The 19,037-nt window shown below is 49.1% G+C and overlaps 1 protein-coding gene across 3 annotated transcripts; it reads left to right on the top strand.

The window, feature by feature from the left end:
* Positions 1-2,473: 2,473 nt before the first annotated feature.
* On the top strand, positions 2,474-18,030 carry AMZ1 (archaelysin family metallopeptidase 1). Of its 3 annotated transcripts, XM_065031454.1 has the most exons (8): positions 2,474-2,672; positions 6,663-7,618; positions 9,680-10,013; positions 10,642-10,809; positions 11,658-11,786; positions 12,129-12,292; positions 13,537-13,713; positions 17,302-18,030. In XM_065031454.1, exons 3-8 carry the CDS (start codon positions 9,710-9,712, stop codon positions 17,869-17,871), a joined length of 1,512 nt encoding a protein of 503 aa, XP_064887526.1. In that variant the 5' UTR covers positions 2,474-2,672; positions 6,663-7,618; positions 9,680-9,709; the 3' UTR covers positions 17,872-18,030. The 3 variants fall into 3 exon arrangements, with proteins under 3 accessions (XP_064887526.1, XP_064887527.1, XP_064887525.1); XM_065031455.1 differs by lacking the exons at positions 6,663-7,618; positions 17,302-18,030 and adding an exon at positions 14,792-15,414; XM_065031453.1 differs by lacking the exon at positions 6,663-7,618 and having other exon boundaries at positions 2,475-2,672.
* The last annotated feature ends 1,007 nt before the right edge of the window (positions 18,031-19,037 follow it).

Here is a 19,037-nt window from a genome sequence, read left to right as displayed (position 1 = left end):
GTTGAACCCGGGAACAAGTGCTTGGCTGAAGCCCATATTGTAGAAAGGCATCTTATCTTGATTGGAAAAACACTACCACATGGAAAGAGTTTCACTTTCCCCAGTAATTTGTTCCAGCAGCTAATCAACTTCATTCTTAAAAAATTAACACCTAATTTCTCATTTCAATTTGTCTGGCTTCAGCTTGCAGCTGTGGATTTGGGTCATGTCTCTTCTCTCTGGCTTTAACAGCTCTTGGGTACCTGCCTTTTCTCCTTGTGCAGCTATTTATGTATCCCTATACAATTTTCTTCAGCTCAGCAACTACAGATGCTTAAGTTGTAGGCATTGGTTTGGTCATTTTTTTCATTCCGTATTCCCCTGAGTATGTGCTGCTCCATGAAGTTTCCTACACTTACCTACCCAAGGCACGTGCCTCTGTATTTACATCCTTCTACGTGGAGGCAATGGATCGTGCCCTCTCTAGGAAACGCAACTAGGCATAAACAATTGAGTTTAGAAGCAGAATAACGATTGCTGCTGCTCACTGCAGATAAAGGCCACTTGTGGTGAGCATCACATCTCTACTGTGATCAGCTTTAATCACAGCTGAGCTAATGCTGAACACAACCATCCCGGCGCTCTTCCATTCCCTCCCCAGCCTCAAATCTCCATCCCTCCGATTTCACTGCACGTCTGCCCTCTCTAACTCCCGGCTGTCTTCTCCTCTGATTTTTGACCACCTCCTCCTCTCTTTTCCCTTTCCCATTGTACCAATCTTCTCTTAATAAAACCACTCGCCTCCTAAGAAGTCACAGAGTGAACGTGTGGCTGTTTCCCAACACTCGCTCTGTTCCTGCTCTCCATCTCCACCCCTGTAAGCTCTCCGGGGCACAGACTGCCCAGCTCCTCCCGTGTCTGCCCAGGATAAATGCATCTTTATGAACATTCAACAACACCACCAGTACCATTTACCTGCACTGATCAGTCAGCGGTCTGACAGCTAAGCCAAGTATTAATTATTACGTTTAAATGCAATAGGTTTCTCAGAGCACTCTGTATCATGACAGTGTTTTTGTGTGGTTCAGCTCATGGCTTCCTTGGAGCAGGACCTGGTTCTTTGGGGCCTGTATTGTTCTAAATACGTTGATGGTGCACTACAAGCAACTCACAAATAGGTGATTTCAGTTAATTAATACAAATAAACTCTAATTACGAGCAGCAACCAGTTAAAACAGCACAGAGGGCATGTCCTGTGTCTGGGGTAGCAGCCAAAGGGGAAGGTGATGCTATTGCAAGGCTTCAGGACTCCCTCCCACCCTCCCCGCTCTTTGAATCTCAGGCAGGTTTCCCACAAAGAGGCTTCACGAGCAGCTGTCGCTGCCAGGGGAAGCTGCCGCTTGGTTTCTTGGCCTGATTATGATAGCAGCAAATTAGGGCAATTTTTCACTGGTGATGCTGTCGGTGTCTTAAGAGCAATGCAGTCCCAGGGCCAGCAGGCTGCAGCACACAGTGCTGGTCTTGCTCTGGCACTTGCCAACCCCTCAGGATGGCACATGGTCATTTGTCCACTTCTGTGGCCACCTTGGCTCTGGTGGGGCATTTCTGCTGGCCCTTGCAAGGCCCTTGGTGTGCAGATGGGGCATTTGGGCAGCCAGGACCACTACAGCTGTAACACTTTTATTTTTCCCCTAAATTCAACTTATGTTACATAGGGACATGCCTGGGTCCCAGCCAGGGTATTACTTTTTCCTTCCATCTAGGGATGGCAGAAATGAGGGATCAAAGCACTGGAGGGATCAAAACATGAAAGCCAGAATAAATGAAGCCATGAAGAAATGGGAATGGAGATCTACTCCCCTAACATAATGAACCTTCCTGTTAAAGAAGAACAGATAATATTCCCAAATTAAAGGGCACCCTGGGATGCAGAAATGCATCCAGGTCATGTGGGCGACGTACTGAGCGAGGCAAATCAAGGCAAATAAATGCAAACAGAGTTCCCATGGAGGAGATGGCATCAGTTGCCAGCATAACCACATAACTACTGCTCTGGTCTCCAGACACCCACTCTTTCATCCATTTCTTATTAAGAGCAGAGATTAAAGGGCTTTCAGTCCTTGTAGCGCTGTCATGTTGCTCAGCCCCAGGCTCTTTTTTGGGAACATGTTTCCCAAAATCAGCTCTGACTTTGCTCTCGCTCCTCTCTCCCAGGCTCCAGCGAGCCGGGAGGGACCTGCCGCTGCCACCAGCCTGTGGGCACCCGGGGACACCTTCACCCCGCGCCCGTCCCAGGCTCATCCTTCTGCCTCCAGAGCACCCCAGTAACCTCCCCCCTCCCCACTCTGCATGGGGAGCCCCGCCAAGCGAGGTGCCGCTGTCCCCCGCCTTGTGCTGCAAACCCGCCCCCCCGCACCGGGACCTGCCCCCCCGGCAGCCCCGCCCCGAGGGCGCCCCCGGCGGTTGCCCCGCGCAGCGGCGGGAGGCGGCTCCGGGCGGCTCGGCGAATCCCGCGGGCTCTCGGCGGAGGGGCCGAGCTCCCCCTTTGCTCCCCCTTTTCTCTTCCTTCTCCTCCTCCTGCTCCTCCTGCCGCCGCCGCCGCTGCCGGGCTCCGCTCCGCCTCGCCAGCCCCGAGCCGGGTGCCCCGGCCCTACCGCACCTCCCCGGCCTCTGCAACCCCGGCCCGGCGGGCGGTGAGTCCTGCCCTCCCGGGCAGCTCGGGTGGGCACGGGGGGAGCGCGGGGTCGCCATCGTGGCGGGGACGGTACAGCCCGGCGCGGCCGGAGCGGGGTCCGGCTGGTCCCGGGGTGCGGGGGTGGGTCTCACAGGTTTCGGGGCACGTCCCCGGTTGATGGGCATCGCTCCCCGTGTGCTGGTGGCCGCGCTCGGCGCATCCTTCCCCGGTGATGGAGGATCCTGCTAAGGGCATCCCCTCCGCCGGGATGCAGCGGGCTGTGCTTGGGGCATCTCCCCTCCCGCGCCGGGGTGATGGGGGGTCCTGCTTGGGGCGTCCCCCGCCGGGGGCTGGGGCATCATCCCTCGGGGCGCTGGGGGTCCAGCTCCGGGCACTCTCCTGGAGTGCCGGGACCGTCCTTGGTGCATCCTCCCGGGGGCTTGGGGTGCCGGGGGCTGAGCTCGGGGCATCCGAGCGTCCCAGGGTGCTGGGGGACTTGGTCCTTCCCCACCAACCCACCCGTGCGATCCCCATCCCAAGGATCAGCCTCAACTGCCCCGCTGCCAAACCAGCAGGGCCGGGGGATCAGATGTCCCAGGAGCGGGACCTGCTTCTGCAGCGTTTCCAGAACATGTCCCTTACCCAGCAAACCTCTGGGCTGGCAGCTGGAGTAGAGCTGGCCACTAAGAAACCTTGGATTTGGGATGTGTCATTGTGCCCCCTCCTTCTCCTTTGCTGTAAAATGCACATAAACATCCCCTACCCGGCGGCACCACTTAAAAAGCACTTGATTTCTTGGGAGGAGGCACAGCATTACAGTGCATTTATACTGCATGATGAACCACTTTTATAATGCCTGTGCTCAAGGGACTATCTACCCATAGCCATACCTGTTTGGGCGTTCATCTGTGTGGAAAATGCAGCCTCTTTCCTGGCGAACACTGGGGTTGTCTTGCAGAAACCATTTAGTCTGTCTAGACAAGTATGATGAAGAGCAAAGTGTCTGGAGCTGTGAATTATTGGAGCTCGGGTATCTCCGCAGTGTTAGGGTTGTTGTACAGCACTGATGGGTGTTGCTCTCTGCTTTTGGGTGCTTTTGGGTCTTTGGTTAGCAGATACAGAGCAAACAGGCAGTGGATTGTAGAGGTTGTTTCATGTTAGGGCACAGGAAGAAGAACGCAGACTAGAATGACCAGAGAATTGAAAATGATGAATAAATGGGTGATGAGTGGGAGCAGAGTGAGAGGGATATACTGTCCACATACTTTCTGGAGGGTTGCACAGAGAAGCTCATGAGAAGGCACTTAGAGAGCCTCAAATAGCAGGCACCAAAAAATCAGTGTCAATATGCATGAGAATAAAACAAATAAAATCCTTAGGACAGAAGACTGAAACTAGAGATAATGTATGTCCTTAATACATATTCATATGAAGAAAAGCGCATTGAAGAAAGCAGGCTTTATCGTAAAACAAAATCAAGGCAAAAGCGGATCTGCAGGTGTTCTCAAAAATTTAGAACACTTAAACAAGAATACTTCAATAAGGACAGATGGAAGCATCTGTCTCCATCTTAGGTATTTAATGACATTTATAAATCTAGTCTTTAATCCTGCAAACCTTTCTGCATATGAGTTGTCCATCTGACTTGTCCAAGTAAATTAATGAGGAAGATTCATGTGAGGATAAACTTCCAGGACTGAGCCTTGCAGCAGTAACATATCGATCACAGATCCGATATGACAGGTAGATTCTCCTCCCAGTAAAAGCACATATGAATCCCTGAAGGTTTCCACAGCACCAGGAATGACTCATTTCCAGAAAGACCACACAAAGCATCAGTTTCTGTGTCACAAATGTATTCTAGAGACATTACACATAAATGTAATTGGGATCTGGCATTAGGCCAGAAGGTTTTATCTAACTTTACGATCTGGAACACACACAGGTCTGACTCAGTGTTTTGCTGCCATTTAATGCAAAGTGAACAGAAGATGCTGCAGTTTCATGTGGGTACATGTTTGGGGACCATCAGGTACAGAGTCTATTGTATCCATGAGCAGAGAAGATCAATTCTCATAAGTGCTGAGCATCTTGAAATTCCCCCCTTAGCCCTGGGAGCTGCCCCATTTCAGGCCTGAACCTGGCAAAACAGATTGGGTCTGACCCCAGCAGCTGAGCTTATTGAGCTCGCAAAGCCCGGCTCTGTGCACGGGGATGGGTTGAGATCCCCGAGGAAGGAGCTGGACTAGCAAGAACTGTGTTTGGACCAGAGTTAAATGCTCTCACACTCCGGTGTCCCCTCTCTGTCCCATCACGCTGGACTTTTTTACCCATTGACAGTCCAGCTTCTCAGCCAAGAAAAGTCTCTTTCTATACCTGTCAACAAATAAATTGAGAAAATGGCTTTCAGGCTGATCCTAGAGCAGCAGTAGCAAACACCAACTGCACATCTCAGGAAAAGAGCTATTAAGCAGCTAGGGCATGTGTTGATAATTAGTTAATGCTTGTTATGTTTGCTCTGGGCTTTTCATTTCTGTTGACTGGCTATGAATTTTCCGCGCTATCACTGCTTGTTTACAGTACAGCACCTAATTTAGGCAATTAATCAGTTTTAAGAGACTCTGGTAATGTCCCTCTGACATCCGAAGAGCCCGGTTAAGTGAGCCTCTCTCTAAATACTACAAAAGAGCTGAGAGGGGAAGGGAGCAGAATGAATCTCCTTCTGTGCATCTGCAGCATGTGTGAGGGAGTCAGCGTTAGAAATTACAAGCTGATTTATAAAATACACAACTTCAGAATAACCAGCTTAGAAACAAAAACAAAAATATGTATAAATGCAATGTGTAAAATGTTAGGGGCAAGTTCCATAAAACACCAAACAAATCTATTATGTACTGCGTGCTCTTCTCTAGACCTGTACACACCGATTTTCTGCCCACAAGACAATTTCTATCTTGTCAGAATATCCTGAACGAACTCACACCCTGTGATATTGCCTTGGCTTTTGAGAATTACACTGTTACTCTCAGCCCCAGGCATATCCATCCAAGGAAGCAATGTCAATATAATAAAGAATAAATGCCATCTCTGTGACTTTCAAAAAGAATAATTCATAGGTAATCTTCAATTACAGAGCATAATTTATAGGTGCCTGATTTGCAAAGAGAATAATTTATGAGTAACCTGAATTGCATATAAAGCATGTTTACAGGTTACTGTAAGAAAGGAGTATACTGATTGTCACGTGCTGACACTAGATTTTGGGGGCATTTCTTGTGAAAACACTCACTGTGAAAAACTCCGTCAAATTCTGTAGTAAAAAGATTTGTGTAATATTCCCAAATCTAATCTGAGATCTCTATATGTTACCGAAAGCCAGACATATGGCCCACAAGCAGAAGGACCACAACCAGATTCCTACAATGTCACCTTTGGAAAAGGCTGTTCCCAAAAGCAGACAAGGAGCCACGTGCCAAAACCCTTGGGTTATGTGTGTCTCCAGGGCCCTGCATGGGTGTGCTGATGAATAATATGAAGTAAATAAATAGGAGAAAAGAGGGGAGGTCTCCATAAACTGGATCGGGGTTCCCAGCATGGGCTGGCTCCTTCCCTGCCCTGTGGGTGCCAGGAGGGCACAGGCTCATTGTTTCCTGCTGCACACATGGGCATCGCTCCTTCCTGTGATCCAATACATGTGCTCCTTGTTTTGGAAAAAATACCAAGTAGCCGTAAGATGACAAAATTCAGGTTGGGAATAGGATGCTTTTCTCTACTGGTAGTAGAGAATGGCACACCAGGGGATGTGCTGAGTGTCTCCACTTGTAGCAGAGCTTTAAATTAATATTTTGCTTAAAGCATTTCCTCGAGCGCAACTATAAGTTACCGGCTTTTTAAATAGAGTTGTTCTACTTTCTCCTCCTTGGGACTTGCTAGTCAAGCACTATGGCTTGTCAGTAAACAAGAGGCCAAATTAGCTGCTTTTTAAAGATATGATGTCTCCTTCCTATAGACCTGAAGGGCATTTGGATGCATCAGTGCTTCCACTTCTGCATCACCACCTTGGCATCTTAAAAACTGATGGGAAAAAAAATATCCAAGCTAAAGTGCCATTCCCTACTGGAGGACTGCATCAGGAGTTACAGGAGGCACCCTCGACACAAGAACTAAAAATTGCAATGCCATTTTGCACTACTTCAGTGAATGAAACGCTATATTCATATATTAGACCAAGGACAGATAACATCTACAATAGTCAATGTTGTAAAACATTCAGTTTTTTAAACTGCTAAAGTTGTCCATAAACATTTTCTGAAGCTTTAATTCTCTCCAGTGAAGTATTTTAGAAGCGCTTGGTAAAGAGAAGCAATTATGTTGAATTTGGAGAGCGTAATGGGTTGCTGCTATTCTGCTGGAAGCAAAACCAGAGTCTCCAGGAGGAGACACACGTTGCTCCAGACTCTGCATTGCAAGTGAATTCCTGTGCTTGAGCTTTCAAACCACTAAAGCATAATTATGGACATCCTTGGGCATGGTGGGTACCACAAAACACCCATGGTCACAGCTGGGAATGTCTGGAGCTGGGTGAATGTCCCCTTTTACGAAGCCTTGGGAAACAATGTATATCCCGTAGCTTGGGGTACACACTATATTCCATGAGAGAGCCTGGGGGAACACACACTAAAAGACTGTGCACTCATTGTATCTGCTGTTGCATACATCCACTCTTTGCTGCTTCCCATTAGGAAAAGAAAAATCCATTCATTTGGTAACCAGCTCCTCCTCCTGCAGAGCCGCACTCCATTTATTGCCAGGAAGCACTAATGAAAGCGGCTCCTGCTTCTCAAAAACATTCTAGGACCAGATCATTCTCAACCTGGACCAAGCGCAAAGTCCGTCCTTGATGTTCCTGGGAGCAACAAGCGGTCACATCCTCAGCAATTTTAACATTGCTAATAGTGTCCAAGTGTAAGTTCTGCATATGACTGGAAAAATGATGCTCGTATTTAAAGTCTGGGCAGAACAAGTGAGATATTGGCACTGGACAAAGGCAAATGTTCTTGTTAGCCCAAGACAAAACTCCTGATGACCGTGGTGGGGTCAGACTTTCACTTTGTCCTCCCAAATCTGGAAGCAAGTCAGATATTTGGGTGACAAAGCACAGAACAATCTCACAGGAACGCTTGTTGCTACCTATAAAAACCAGCAGCAGCAATCTGGGCATCTTTTGGGCAATAAGAAGAGGTGGCTGAGAAAGCATCGTGGATTTGATTTCTAAACTTTGAGTGGATTAGGGCCCCTGTACCACTTCAGATCGCACCGTGCTGTCTGCCATCGGCCTTTAATGCCAGCGAAATACAAAGCTTGCAAAAATAAAAGAACACCGCTTACTCCCTCCCTCTCCCAGGCTATATCCCCTTAGCGCCAACAAAGATCATACAAAACGAGTCTTTTTTAAGGACTGCTTATACATACACGTGTTCCCAAGGGTTAGATGTAAAGAAATTCCTTGTTCATTTTAATGGGCTGCCACCTTTTTCTTACGGTGCAAACTACCTGAGCCTTCTCTGCATAACTTTGGCTCTTGTTGATATTATTTTTAAAACATTTAATTTTCTTGGTGTATTGCTGTCCTCAAGGTCCACTGAATGTCACTCACCTGACAGAGCTAGGCTGCAGACCTACTTAACATATAGACCTAACCGGTTCCTCCCAAAAATATTACACCTCTTTTTTTTCTGTGTAGTGGCGATGGTCAGCAGCTGGTACATTTGCTTATCCACCCAGAAAACATCTGGTTTCTTTTAATTTAGTATTAACTTGCCTAATAGAAGATACTACTTCCTAGAAGCCCTGTGCTTTTGTGTGTATATACCTGTGTATTTTTCATTCTGTTGTATACAGGTGGATAACTTACCTGCGGCAGGTGGCTTTGCCCAGAGTAATGCTCCAAAATACTCTAGTTCTGCTTGGCGTATTCTCCTTACAAAAAATGAAGGTCTTTGGAAAAATCCAGACATAGCGTAGCCATAGGGGTTATACTTTGTTTCCTCTTTTTCTTCCCTTTTGCCAAGACCTTTACTGGAACCTCCATAGGTACATAAACTGCAATGGGAAACAGGTGCCCGACTGCTGCAGCTTTGGAAAGCAGTGGCCTTAGGAAGGACGCTGGAGAGGATATTTCTGAGATGCTCAGACTTCCTTTATTTTATTTGCTCTTTGTTTATGACTTTACATCATTCCCAGTATTCTTGGTGATAACATGGTGTGACACGAAGTTATTAATGAAGTGGCGTGATGGCAACGGGCCCGTATGTGTCTTGCTAGAGAGGCAGCACCAGCAAACACAGGTCTCGCACAGCACGTCCCACCTGTGGATCAGGTTGGGCAAACCTTCCCACGTCTTGCAGCCTGACAACAGCACGGGGAGCCGGTCGATGCCACAGGTCAACACCTAAAAGTGAGGTTTTAAAGCTGTTAGAGGAGGTTGTCAACAGCAAACAGGTGTCCGGTAAGTCAGAAGTTTAGGCTTCTGGTGGATAAATAAAGATCTACCTTTTCTATCCTGCCATGGACCTATGCAGTTGAGAGGCTCAAGGAGTGGGGTTTAGCCCAAGCAAAAAGGAACACCACCCTTTGACAGCATGTGAGGGCCAGGGCAGGCAGTTGCACAACACACAGCGGTATTTCCCGTGTTACTGGGACTTTGGGATGGAGCACCCAAACAGACAAACAAAAAATCAAACTGATTTAATCCAGATATCTGATAGCAATAATAGGGCTAGCATTCTTGAGCACCATCTACTGGTACATTGTCCGTGAACCACTGACATATGCTCAGATGTGGAGCACCCTATAACAGCTGCTCTCACATACATGCATAGGAGGCCTGGCCAGCGCTGACCACAGCGTTTATAAGCTCCCAGTCAAACCTTACAGCAGGGATCTTGGGGCAAACTGCTCTGAGAGCAAAGCGTGAGAAGGTTTCCAGGTCCCTGGCGATGCTGATGGCCGTGTCCCCTCCCGCAGGCGGTGCCACGGCCGGTGGGGTTCTCCGCGATGCTGCAGTGCAAACACGCTCAGGAATTCAGCTTCGGGCCCCGAGCTCTGAAGGACGCACTGATCTCCACCAACCCAGCCCTGCAGGAGCTGTATGCCAAGGCTTTCTCCAGGGCAGAGAAGCTGTTCCTCTCCGAAGCCTACAACCCCCAGAGAACACTCTTCTGCACGCTGCTCATCCGGACGGCTTTCGACTGGCTCCTCAGCCACCCCGATGCCCCCGAGGACTTTGAGACGTTCTATCACGCCATGCTGAGGAGGAAGCAGAACTTCTATCGAAAGCACATTTACCTGCAACCTATAGGTAATGTGGGCATCTTCACTGAGCCGCCTGGAAAGATACGGGAGGGAGATGGGTGGTGCTGAACACTACTACTATCTTCTTCTAAGGACTAACCTGCAAAATGCAATTGCTGTAGCAAAAATGAGTCTGTAATACTGAAGGCTCTGACAGTCTGGAGCCACCAGCCATGATGACAACCATCAGCAGATCTCCCCTGTACATGCCATGTTTGCCCCTGGGTGAGACTTGCTAAGAATATATGTATGCATACATATGTATCTATATGTAAAACAATGCTGGATAAAACAGCATCTCTGGAACTCAACCCCTCACGGTCCATTAAAAGCAGCCACCTGTTCCCACATTAATCTTTCTGCACAACTTTAGGAGACAACCTTCCTAGCACATCTCTTCTGCTAATGAGAGCGTGTGCTAATTCCTCGAGCCACCTCTCAGAAAGAGCCCCCTCTTCTCCTCCGTATCTGTATAACCATCTAGAGATGCCCGCCACATCCCAGAGTAAGCAATTAACTTCAGAATGAATCAGCCTTCCTCTTCCCCAGCCACTGCGGCCAGCCCCACAAAACCCCTTCAGACCCTGTGGTTCATCCTGGCTTTAAGGAACTGATAATAGAGCTTTTCTTCTTAGACCTAACTGAAGGGCCTGCCGGGCTCTCGCTGCTGGATTCCCTCCAGAGCTGCGTCGAGTCTTTCTTCCTGGGTCTCCGTGTGAAGTGCCTTCCCTCCATCCCCATCTCCTCCATTCACTGCTGCTACCGCCACAGCCGGGACTCGGACAGGGTGCAGCTTCACGCAGGTGAGGACCTGGGAGCAGGGACCCTGTAGAGACATCAGTTTGGGACATGAGCACCAGCCCTCCCCTGGGAAAAGCCTGAAATAGCCCTTCATTGCCTGAGCAGGGAGGGGACAAGGAAGGGAGTGAAAAGAGAGAAATCCTGTTCCCATGGAAAACCCAGAACTTTGGGGCTGGAAACAGGAATGAAAAACAAAGCAACTTTCATCATATTTTCCTCTGCTGTTTGTATTTTTTTGGTGCTATTACATTTAAGTCCAGCTTTGCAAAGTGATGGGACCGGCTCTGCGGGAAGGCACTGTAGATTTGGTCCCATCTCTTGTCCAGAGCCAAAGTAAATCAGTGGCCTGGGTGGTGCAGGTGTGGCCTTTCATAATAGGAAATTTGGGTTCAAGTGTCACACAGCTCCACAGGGAAATGGGTTTGTCACCTGCCAGGCTCGCCCTGCACAAACATCCCTCTGGAACAAGCTGTTTGCAGGTACCGCGGACAGCACATGCTCAGCACAGACCCAGCGCTGCAGCGACGCGGCTGCTCCAGCCCAGGCCTGAAATACCTGTAGGGAAAGTCTTCTGCTTCCAAGTGCTTATTTCCATGGGTTAGTACTGAATTTACCTGCAACTCTTCCCTTTGCTTCGTTTTAACTCTGTGCTCAGCACCACTTCAAAAGTCAGCTCTGCTCACACTCCAATTTGAGGGGATGGTTCTCCACCCGCGGGGCTGAATCCGGCAGCTCTGCCTGTCTGTGCCTTGGATTATATCCTCCTACACATGAGCAGCAGAAATTCTGTCCCTTGCATGCCTTCCAGGGATGCTCCATTTTAACGAACATCTCCCTTGTATTTGTCCAGATGGGATCCTGAATTTCCTGAAGAACAACAAGCCCATGGATGCCCTGTGTGTCCTTGGGCTCACCCTGCTGGACCTTTACCCATGTGAGACCTGGAGCTTCACATTCAGCAAATTCCTGCCAGGACAAGGTGGGATTGGTGTCCCATGATCTCCTAGCGCAGCGTGCGAATAAGACAGCACTGCACCAAAAAGACTCCCCTCGGAGGCTGGAATAGCCACATCTCATCCTTGACATTTTATTCACTCCCTGATAAGAGGAACTAGGTTTTCCCAATTTAAAATTAGGGGAGTCAGGGCTCTTGACCCAGACAACGGTAACTGAGGTGCTACACACCTTTTGGGAAGTGCATCTCATCACACCCTGTGTTCTTAACTGAACTGTGCTACAGCAGCTCTCTTTTCATGCTGCCTAAGCTGAGAGACGGTCATAAGAGAGCGGATGCTTAACTTGTATGCGCTTTTCTTTACAGAAGTGGGAGTCTGCAGCTTTGCCAGATTTTCCGGGGATTTCCCTCAGGCTGGCTGCAGCAGCTTCAATCCAGTCACGCAGAAGGAGCCGTTACGCGAAGTCAGCAAAGAAAGCAGAGACAGGACATTGCCGTTCAGCGCCCAAGAAATGGTCCAGTGCTGTAAGGTAGGATGAGTATTTCTTGCCCCGGAGGGTTAAATATTCCAGGGCTGGACAGAATCCATCTGTTAGCCCAGTGAAACAGGCAATCTGTGCTTCCAGAAGACACAGGCAATCACAGCTAAGTCCACACACACATAGTCCTAAAGAGCTTATGTTTTGGTACACCACATACAAACCTTTTTCTCCCCTTACTACTGGAGCAAACTATAGTATCAGCTGTATAGTGATAATACAGATTTGCCTTACGTCACGCAGCAACACTGAGACAAAAATCCTGCCCAGCTCCCAGCTTCATGCTTGAGACATCCCAGTGTTTTGCTTGTCAGGCAAATCATGGGGTGTACGATCTATTAGCTGACATAGTATTGAGAGATTAATCAGAATATCCAGCGAAGCTGGGTGTTAACTAAAGCGCAGCTGGGAAGGCATGACTGTGCATTCCTCAGACATCGGTATCCATAAGGGGAGAGAACCGCTTGCCAGACCCACTCACATGGATGGATGAAAGAAGTACCTCAGACGAGTTTTCACACATATTTATATGCAGATGCCCTTAAACCCCATCCACGTCCAACACATCTGATTCACAAGTGCTGTCATCCCTCATCCCACCATCTCCCCTCATCCCAGCTCTGCTTCTAGCGTTCTTCCCACAGCTGGCCCACGCGGAGCCATTTCTGTCTGCCCGCCCTCCTATTTGCTCAGGATTGTCTAGTTTGAGGTCTCTTCATGTAGTAACTTCAAATTACGTTAGGTAGTGGTGGGAGGAGGAGAAATCCTCCATCCTCAGCCCCTCTGTGGTTGCCGGTTCCCAAGGCTGGTCCAGCTGACTCTGGCTTAATTTTGCTTTGACACAAATGTTTAGAGCGTCTGCAGCGGAAGGACCCAGATCTGTTATTGCCAATAGCTTCTTAGAGATTTCGCACATGGAGTGTGCTGCTCTTTTCAGATCCCTGTGGGACTGGTTTTCTCCTTAACACATAAAGCTGTCCTTGGGGGAGAGAGTGACAGCAGCACTGCCCTCCAGCTCTGAACGTGCTCTCTGCAGGGTGTCCCCATGTCCTCCACCACCCACACATGGATGTTGGGGTACCTGGGAAGAGGGTAGCCACGTTGTCATCTCAGAAAAACCCAGGCAGGAGGTTATGAGCTGGTTAAACTGTCGGAGAGAATGGAACAGCAGAGGAGGAAGGGGCAGCAGAAGCAGGAGTGACCGTGTGCTTTTGTGATATTTGCTTTCCTGCAAGGTGACCTGCCATGAGATCTGCCACCTGATGGGGCTGGGGACCTGCCGCTGGCTGCAGTGCATCATGCAGGGCGCGCTGAGCCTGGACGAAGCGCTCCTGCGGCCCCTGGAGCCGTGTCCCATCTGCCTGCGGAAGCTGCAGCACGTCGTGGGCTTCAAACTCGTGGAACGCTACCGGGTGAGAGACAGACCCACCGGCAAAGGGGACAGAGCGGGCAGGAGAGCGGCTCCCCACAAACCACGGAGCTAAATGTGCCGCAGCGGCGTGTTAAATGCAGACGGTCTCAGTGCAAAGTGCTACAAGAGAATATTTACACTTAAATAAGGTTGGGGCTGTACACACGGTCTGTGATGGTGTAGTGCTTTGCACAAGCTCTAGGGCTTTCGGATGTTCACAACAAGGCACAGTGCAGTCCAACTGCATTTGGCTACCCCCAAAATTGAGGTGGGGAGTGCAGGCAGAATTCGAGTCCCAGCAGCAGTGAGAGTGCAGTGATTCCCACATCTATCCCTTTATTATGTGCCACCGTGGTTTTCTGCCTCTCTGGGGCTGCTGGTAACAGAGAGAAAATATTAGGCAGGTGCTTTGCTGCAGTTCCTCTATTTAAAGATATGTGAAAGAATCCCAGATTATTACTCCCTAATAAGTGGAAGGTCCCAGACCCATCTTTTGCCTCTTCTCTCCCACCCATAGAACTGCTAACATCACATTTAGACATCGGGAATAGTGCTGAGACACCCTTAGGTCTAGAAAGGGTTTTCTACCTCTGCTGTCTAAAAAGCAGGATTCAGTAGCTGAAAGGCTGGTGGGATATAAATAATTTCACCATTTTCACTCAGCACCCTGGCTTCTCCCTGGTTATAATTCCTGTTTAACACACATTGTGTTCAGAGACAGGATTTTCCACAGCTGCCTATTTTAAAATCTGTGGGTTGTATTTGTAGCAAGACACATGCAGAATGAGAAGGGGGACGCCTCTAGTTTCATTCAGCTTGGAATGGCACACACGGAAGCACAGCAAAGCACGTGGGGGAAAATCACGCTCATACAGTTTTGCTGCTTGTCTGTGTCTGGGGTTGTGTTGGACCCATCACTAGTCCCTACTTTAGTGTGAGAGGTTCCTAAATTGCCCAGAGGAATACACTCTGGTTTATTCAGCACTTGACCCATCAGCATTCAGCTATTGCTTTCTAGGAGACAATTGCCATCCACATTAAGCTTTTCTAGAAACCTTTTTTTTCCTTTACACCTGCAGTAAATATGGCAGTTGTCTCAGCATCCCTGGCGGCAGCAAACACAGACCCAAAGAAAAGCTACACTTGCCAAATGTCACATCTGCTTCCTTGACAAGGAAAAGCTCAGCGAGATCTAGTACAAGCATGAGAGAGGTGTGATAATCTGTGCAAGAGGCTTCGCTATAGCATGGAGAGAGGAGATACAAATGCCAGACATGAATTAAATAGTTAAGGAAACTGACAGAAGAGAGCGCAAAGCATTTGGAGACAATATCAGATCAGAAAGCAAAACGACTTGCTAAACGTGTTTCGAGAGGCCGTGGCGGGCCAAGTGCAAGTCTGCAGTCACGTTTCCCTTCGGAAAACTCACACGCATCCCCACCTGCCACATCACAGCCCCAGACGCTCATAATAAACACAGGAAATGCCAGACACAAAGCTGTTCCCACAGGAGCAGGTAATGCTGAGGTCTGTGACTGAGACACGGTTACGGGCAGAAGAGCAAGTGGGACAGGAAACCAGTCCTTGTGCAGGAGGAAGAGCCCCTCAATTGACTCATCTGGGCCACGCTCAGAAACACGCTCCATTTTTTCCGTGACAGCTACTTACTTTAGCGTGACTCAACTTAAAAACCGAAAGCAAATCAATTGTCATGGTGTTTCCCTGCCACAACCAAAGCTTCCACCTGCTGCTGCTGCAGCACCCCGGGCTGTTCCGCACGTAGCACCGAGGTTAGTTTGCAATGGTCACGCTGCAGAAGAAAACAGTGCTCAAGCTGCTCTCCAAGGTCGGGTTAGTACACCCTCACCGTGGTGTCAATGTTAATACCTGCTCTGGGGCACGGGGGTGCTGCATGGCCACCAGCATCAAACCTGGAGCCCCTGGAGGTGCCAGACAACAGGTTTCATTCTTAGCGGCTTCCTTGGGTTGGGCATCCACGTCAAACGCTCCTGCCCGCAGGTGGGCTAGACCTGGGAAGAGGTTGTCCCTTCCCAGTTAAATATAAGAACACAAAAAGGGGCTGCAGCCCTACAAACCCTTCCTCAAATTTGAATCAATAAACCACCCAGAGGGTGAGAGACAGGAAAGATTTTGGGCTTTTGGTAGGAATCTCAAGTCAATCATCCCCTCCTTTAGCCTTAAATAATCCAGATACACTCTTTGAACACCCTGACGTCAGCAGCTTTTCCTCTTGGGAATTATGGTGACTGTTGGGATTCCTTCCCAGGTTCACTACTCTTGGGAATTTTAAGAGACATTATAGAATCATGGTTGCACCTTTCATTTGAAAGGCTTTGACAGCTTTGCTGTCCCCTTTCTTACTCTGGCTCCTATAGCAGCTTCTGGTGCCGCCTTTGTTTTTTAAACCCAGGGGGAGGGAAGGGCTATCGGAGGTGGGATGGGGCAGGAGAAAAGTTGTCCCTTTACATTTTTTCTTGCTCCAGAGGGAGGGGGCAGGGTGCATTAACTTAGCTGAAAGAGTCCATTTTATTCTTGTATTAAATTCTTCCCCGAGGCTTCATGCGCAGACTGAAATGGGAAACAGGGCTGATTTCTCCCACCCACTCAATTTGAGCTCTTTATCCTTTCTGTCACTTGCCTGAAGAGAGAGCAATAGAGGAGGGAAGGGGGAGAAGGGGGCTCTGCAGGGCTGGAAATCTCCTCCCTGTTTCTCAACCAGCACAGCTCGCCCTGAGCTGAGCACATATGGACCCAGCACAGTATTAACACAGGTTAATACTCCATCGCCTCTGTTTTTCCCAAAGAAATAGCGGGGCTTTGCAAAGGGATCACCCGGGAGCTGCAAAGGTGAGGGGAGAGGCCACAAAGGTGTGAAAAAGATGAAAAATACACAAAACCCACACACGGGCCAACAAGGCGGACAAGGAGATCACCTTTTGTCCAGCAACAGCTGGACTACTGCGATTCATTCCCAAAGCACAAGGAATAAATGTGCCAGAAGCAACTCATTATATGCCCCATTGTAGCTTTTAATATTTAAAAAGGAAATGGTCTCAGACATTTTCCTTTCATTAATTCTTTCCTTGAGCTGGGCCTTCCCACTTGTGCGTTTCAGCTCGAGAGGGGAAGAGCTATTCTTAGGAATAAAATGCACGTTACCACAGGAGTTAATGACACCATGAAACAAGATTCTTCACCACCGTCTCAGAAGTTTTATACCGACACAGCTTCCTCTAGAGAAGCACTGGTCTGGCTCTCGCAGAGATCGTATTCACACAGCGAGGAGTGAATTTGTGCCATTTTTCTCCTACTGTCTTCAATAATAAGGCAGAAACAGCCCACATAGGGCTGGGGCAGCTCTGCCACAGATGCTGACTTCAAGAAAATGAGGCAAGAGAAAGCCCCAGTTTTGTAGGGTAACCACAGTCTGAACCCATCTCTGGCAGAGAGGACCACGACACCCAAAGCTGAGCCACTCAAGATGAATAGGTTTGCCTGACAAACACTGGGAAACATGTACCTGCTTTATCTCATTCTCTAACACAAAGCTTTCCCCCTCTCACCACAGAAGCTCTACGCTTGGACGCAGACTGTGTTGTCCACATGGCCAAGGCAGGAGTCGGCAGACCTGTCCGCCTCCGAGGACGTCCTGCCATTCAGCTCGGACTCCGGCATGTGCTGCGAGAACGACTCGGAGGCCGTGACCTCCTTGTCGGAGCCGCTGACGCCGGACACATGCAGCCAGGCCCTCTCCATCGGCCAGGAGCTGGAGCAGGACGAGCGCTCGTGTTCGCTGGCCGAGCTGCACAACCAGCCCCCGCTCGCCGGGCCCACCAAGTCCACGGATACCATCAAAGATTATGAGCTGTGGCTGGAGACGTGTATCGCTGCCCTGGAGAGGAACGTCTCCGAGGAGGAACTGGCTCAAGTAGACAAGACAGTAGACGCCCTGGCTAAGTGGGAGATGTTTACAGGACAGCTGCCTGCTATGAAGAAGGACCTACCCTTTGCTAGGGACAACACCGGGCTACGGAAAGTTCTCGGAGACAAATTTTCCTCCTTGCGAAGGAAACTGAGTTCCAGAAAACTGTCCAAAGGGGAATCGTCCCCTCATCGTTGGCGATGGGAGGAAAACTAGGCTGGGTCTGCCTTGGGTTGCGCCAGCTTTGCTCCCACAGCATCGGTTACGTTACTGCCCTGCTTCTGACCTTTCTTACCGCAAGCTGTTGCTCTCCGAGAGAAACAGCAGCTCCCCACGGGAATAAAAGGTGTTTCTTTTTCTGAGATTGCTAAAATATTTCTGATGTGATCAGTTCTTCTCTAAGGGTTTTTCTTGTGCTGGTCTACACGACAGCACCACTCCAAACACATGTCAAGTCGTATGTAGTTGCTTGTATTTTCTTGCCATATTTCGTTTGGTCTGAAGTCAGCCAGGAAAAGGTCCATGATAAACACTAAACATGCTCACACAGAAGTTTGGTCCATCTGAACAAGCAAATTAAGCCAGGGCAGCTCTCCCATACACAGAGCTCTCCTCTGCTTAACATTTCAGGCTGAAGCACAGGTGATATTTCCCTCTCTCCATTTCCCCTTGTACCAAATGTTCATCTCTGCTCTGTCAGCTGGAGGTTGCACTGGGCACAGCCAGTGCTGATGGGCTACGGGTAGGAGAGGAGAGATGGAGAAGGATGGACACAAAGCAGAAAGGTCCATAAAGAACAGCCTCAGTGTGACCACTGGTTTTTGGCAGACACTCAAGGGGATCTCCAGAGCTGCTTCAGTTCAAACAAAACCAGGCTTGGAGCTGTGAGCTCTAACTACTCACATCCTCTGTAGACTGGCAAAGGAGAGAAAACCTTTGAAAACACTCATTCACTCATTGATTATTAACTAAAAGGGGGAACTACACATGCATTCCTCTCTTTCTGCCTTGGGAAATTAAAACCCTGGCCCTTTCCCTCTTCTCCACTCTGTAAGTCACCCATTGAACAGGAACGAGCGTTGTGCGGGCGCCAGGAGCTGCAGAGCCGGCCCTCGCCAGCCCTCTTGGCTATTTATAAATAGAGCTCGAGATGAGGGGGTTTTGAGCCCTGTAGCAGCAGCACCCTGGGGGAAGGCTGACCCGCTCCATCCCAGTTCTCAGACCTCCGCACTGATAACGCTCACGCTTCAGATTTCTCCTGTCTAAAAATACCAGCAAGTAGGACTGGGTCCCGTTCTGGGAGGAGAGGGAGGATGTTTCCTTCAGAGGAGCTGATAGCTTTGTCTTTTCTGGGCACTCACCCTGTGCACTTGGAGAGCATC

Source organism: Columba livia, chromosome 15 (genome assembly GCF_036013475.1).
Source record: "Columba livia isolate bColLiv1 breed racing homer chromosome 15, bColLiv1.pat.W.v2, whole genome shotgun sequence".
NCBI classification, from domain to species: Eukaryota; Metazoa; Chordata; class Aves; order Columbiformes; family Columbidae; genus Columba; species Columba livia.
Note: the sequence above shows the minus strand (reverse complement) of the source record. Positions and strands in the feature narration are given on the sequence as shown.

Coding starts and splice junctions, on each gene's coding strand:
- AMZ1 (XM_065031454.1), top strand. CDS start 9,710: ATGCTGCAGTGCAAACACGCTCAGGAATTCAGCTTCGGGCCCCGAGCT. Junction 10,014..10,641: donor CATTTACCTGCAACCTATAG/GTAATGTGGGCA, acceptor TTTTCTTCTTAG/ACCTAACTGAAGGGCCTGCC. Junction 10,810..11,657: donor CAGGGTGCAGCTTCACGCAG/GTGAGGACCTGG, acceptor GTATTTGTCCAG/ATGGGATCCTGAATTTCCTG.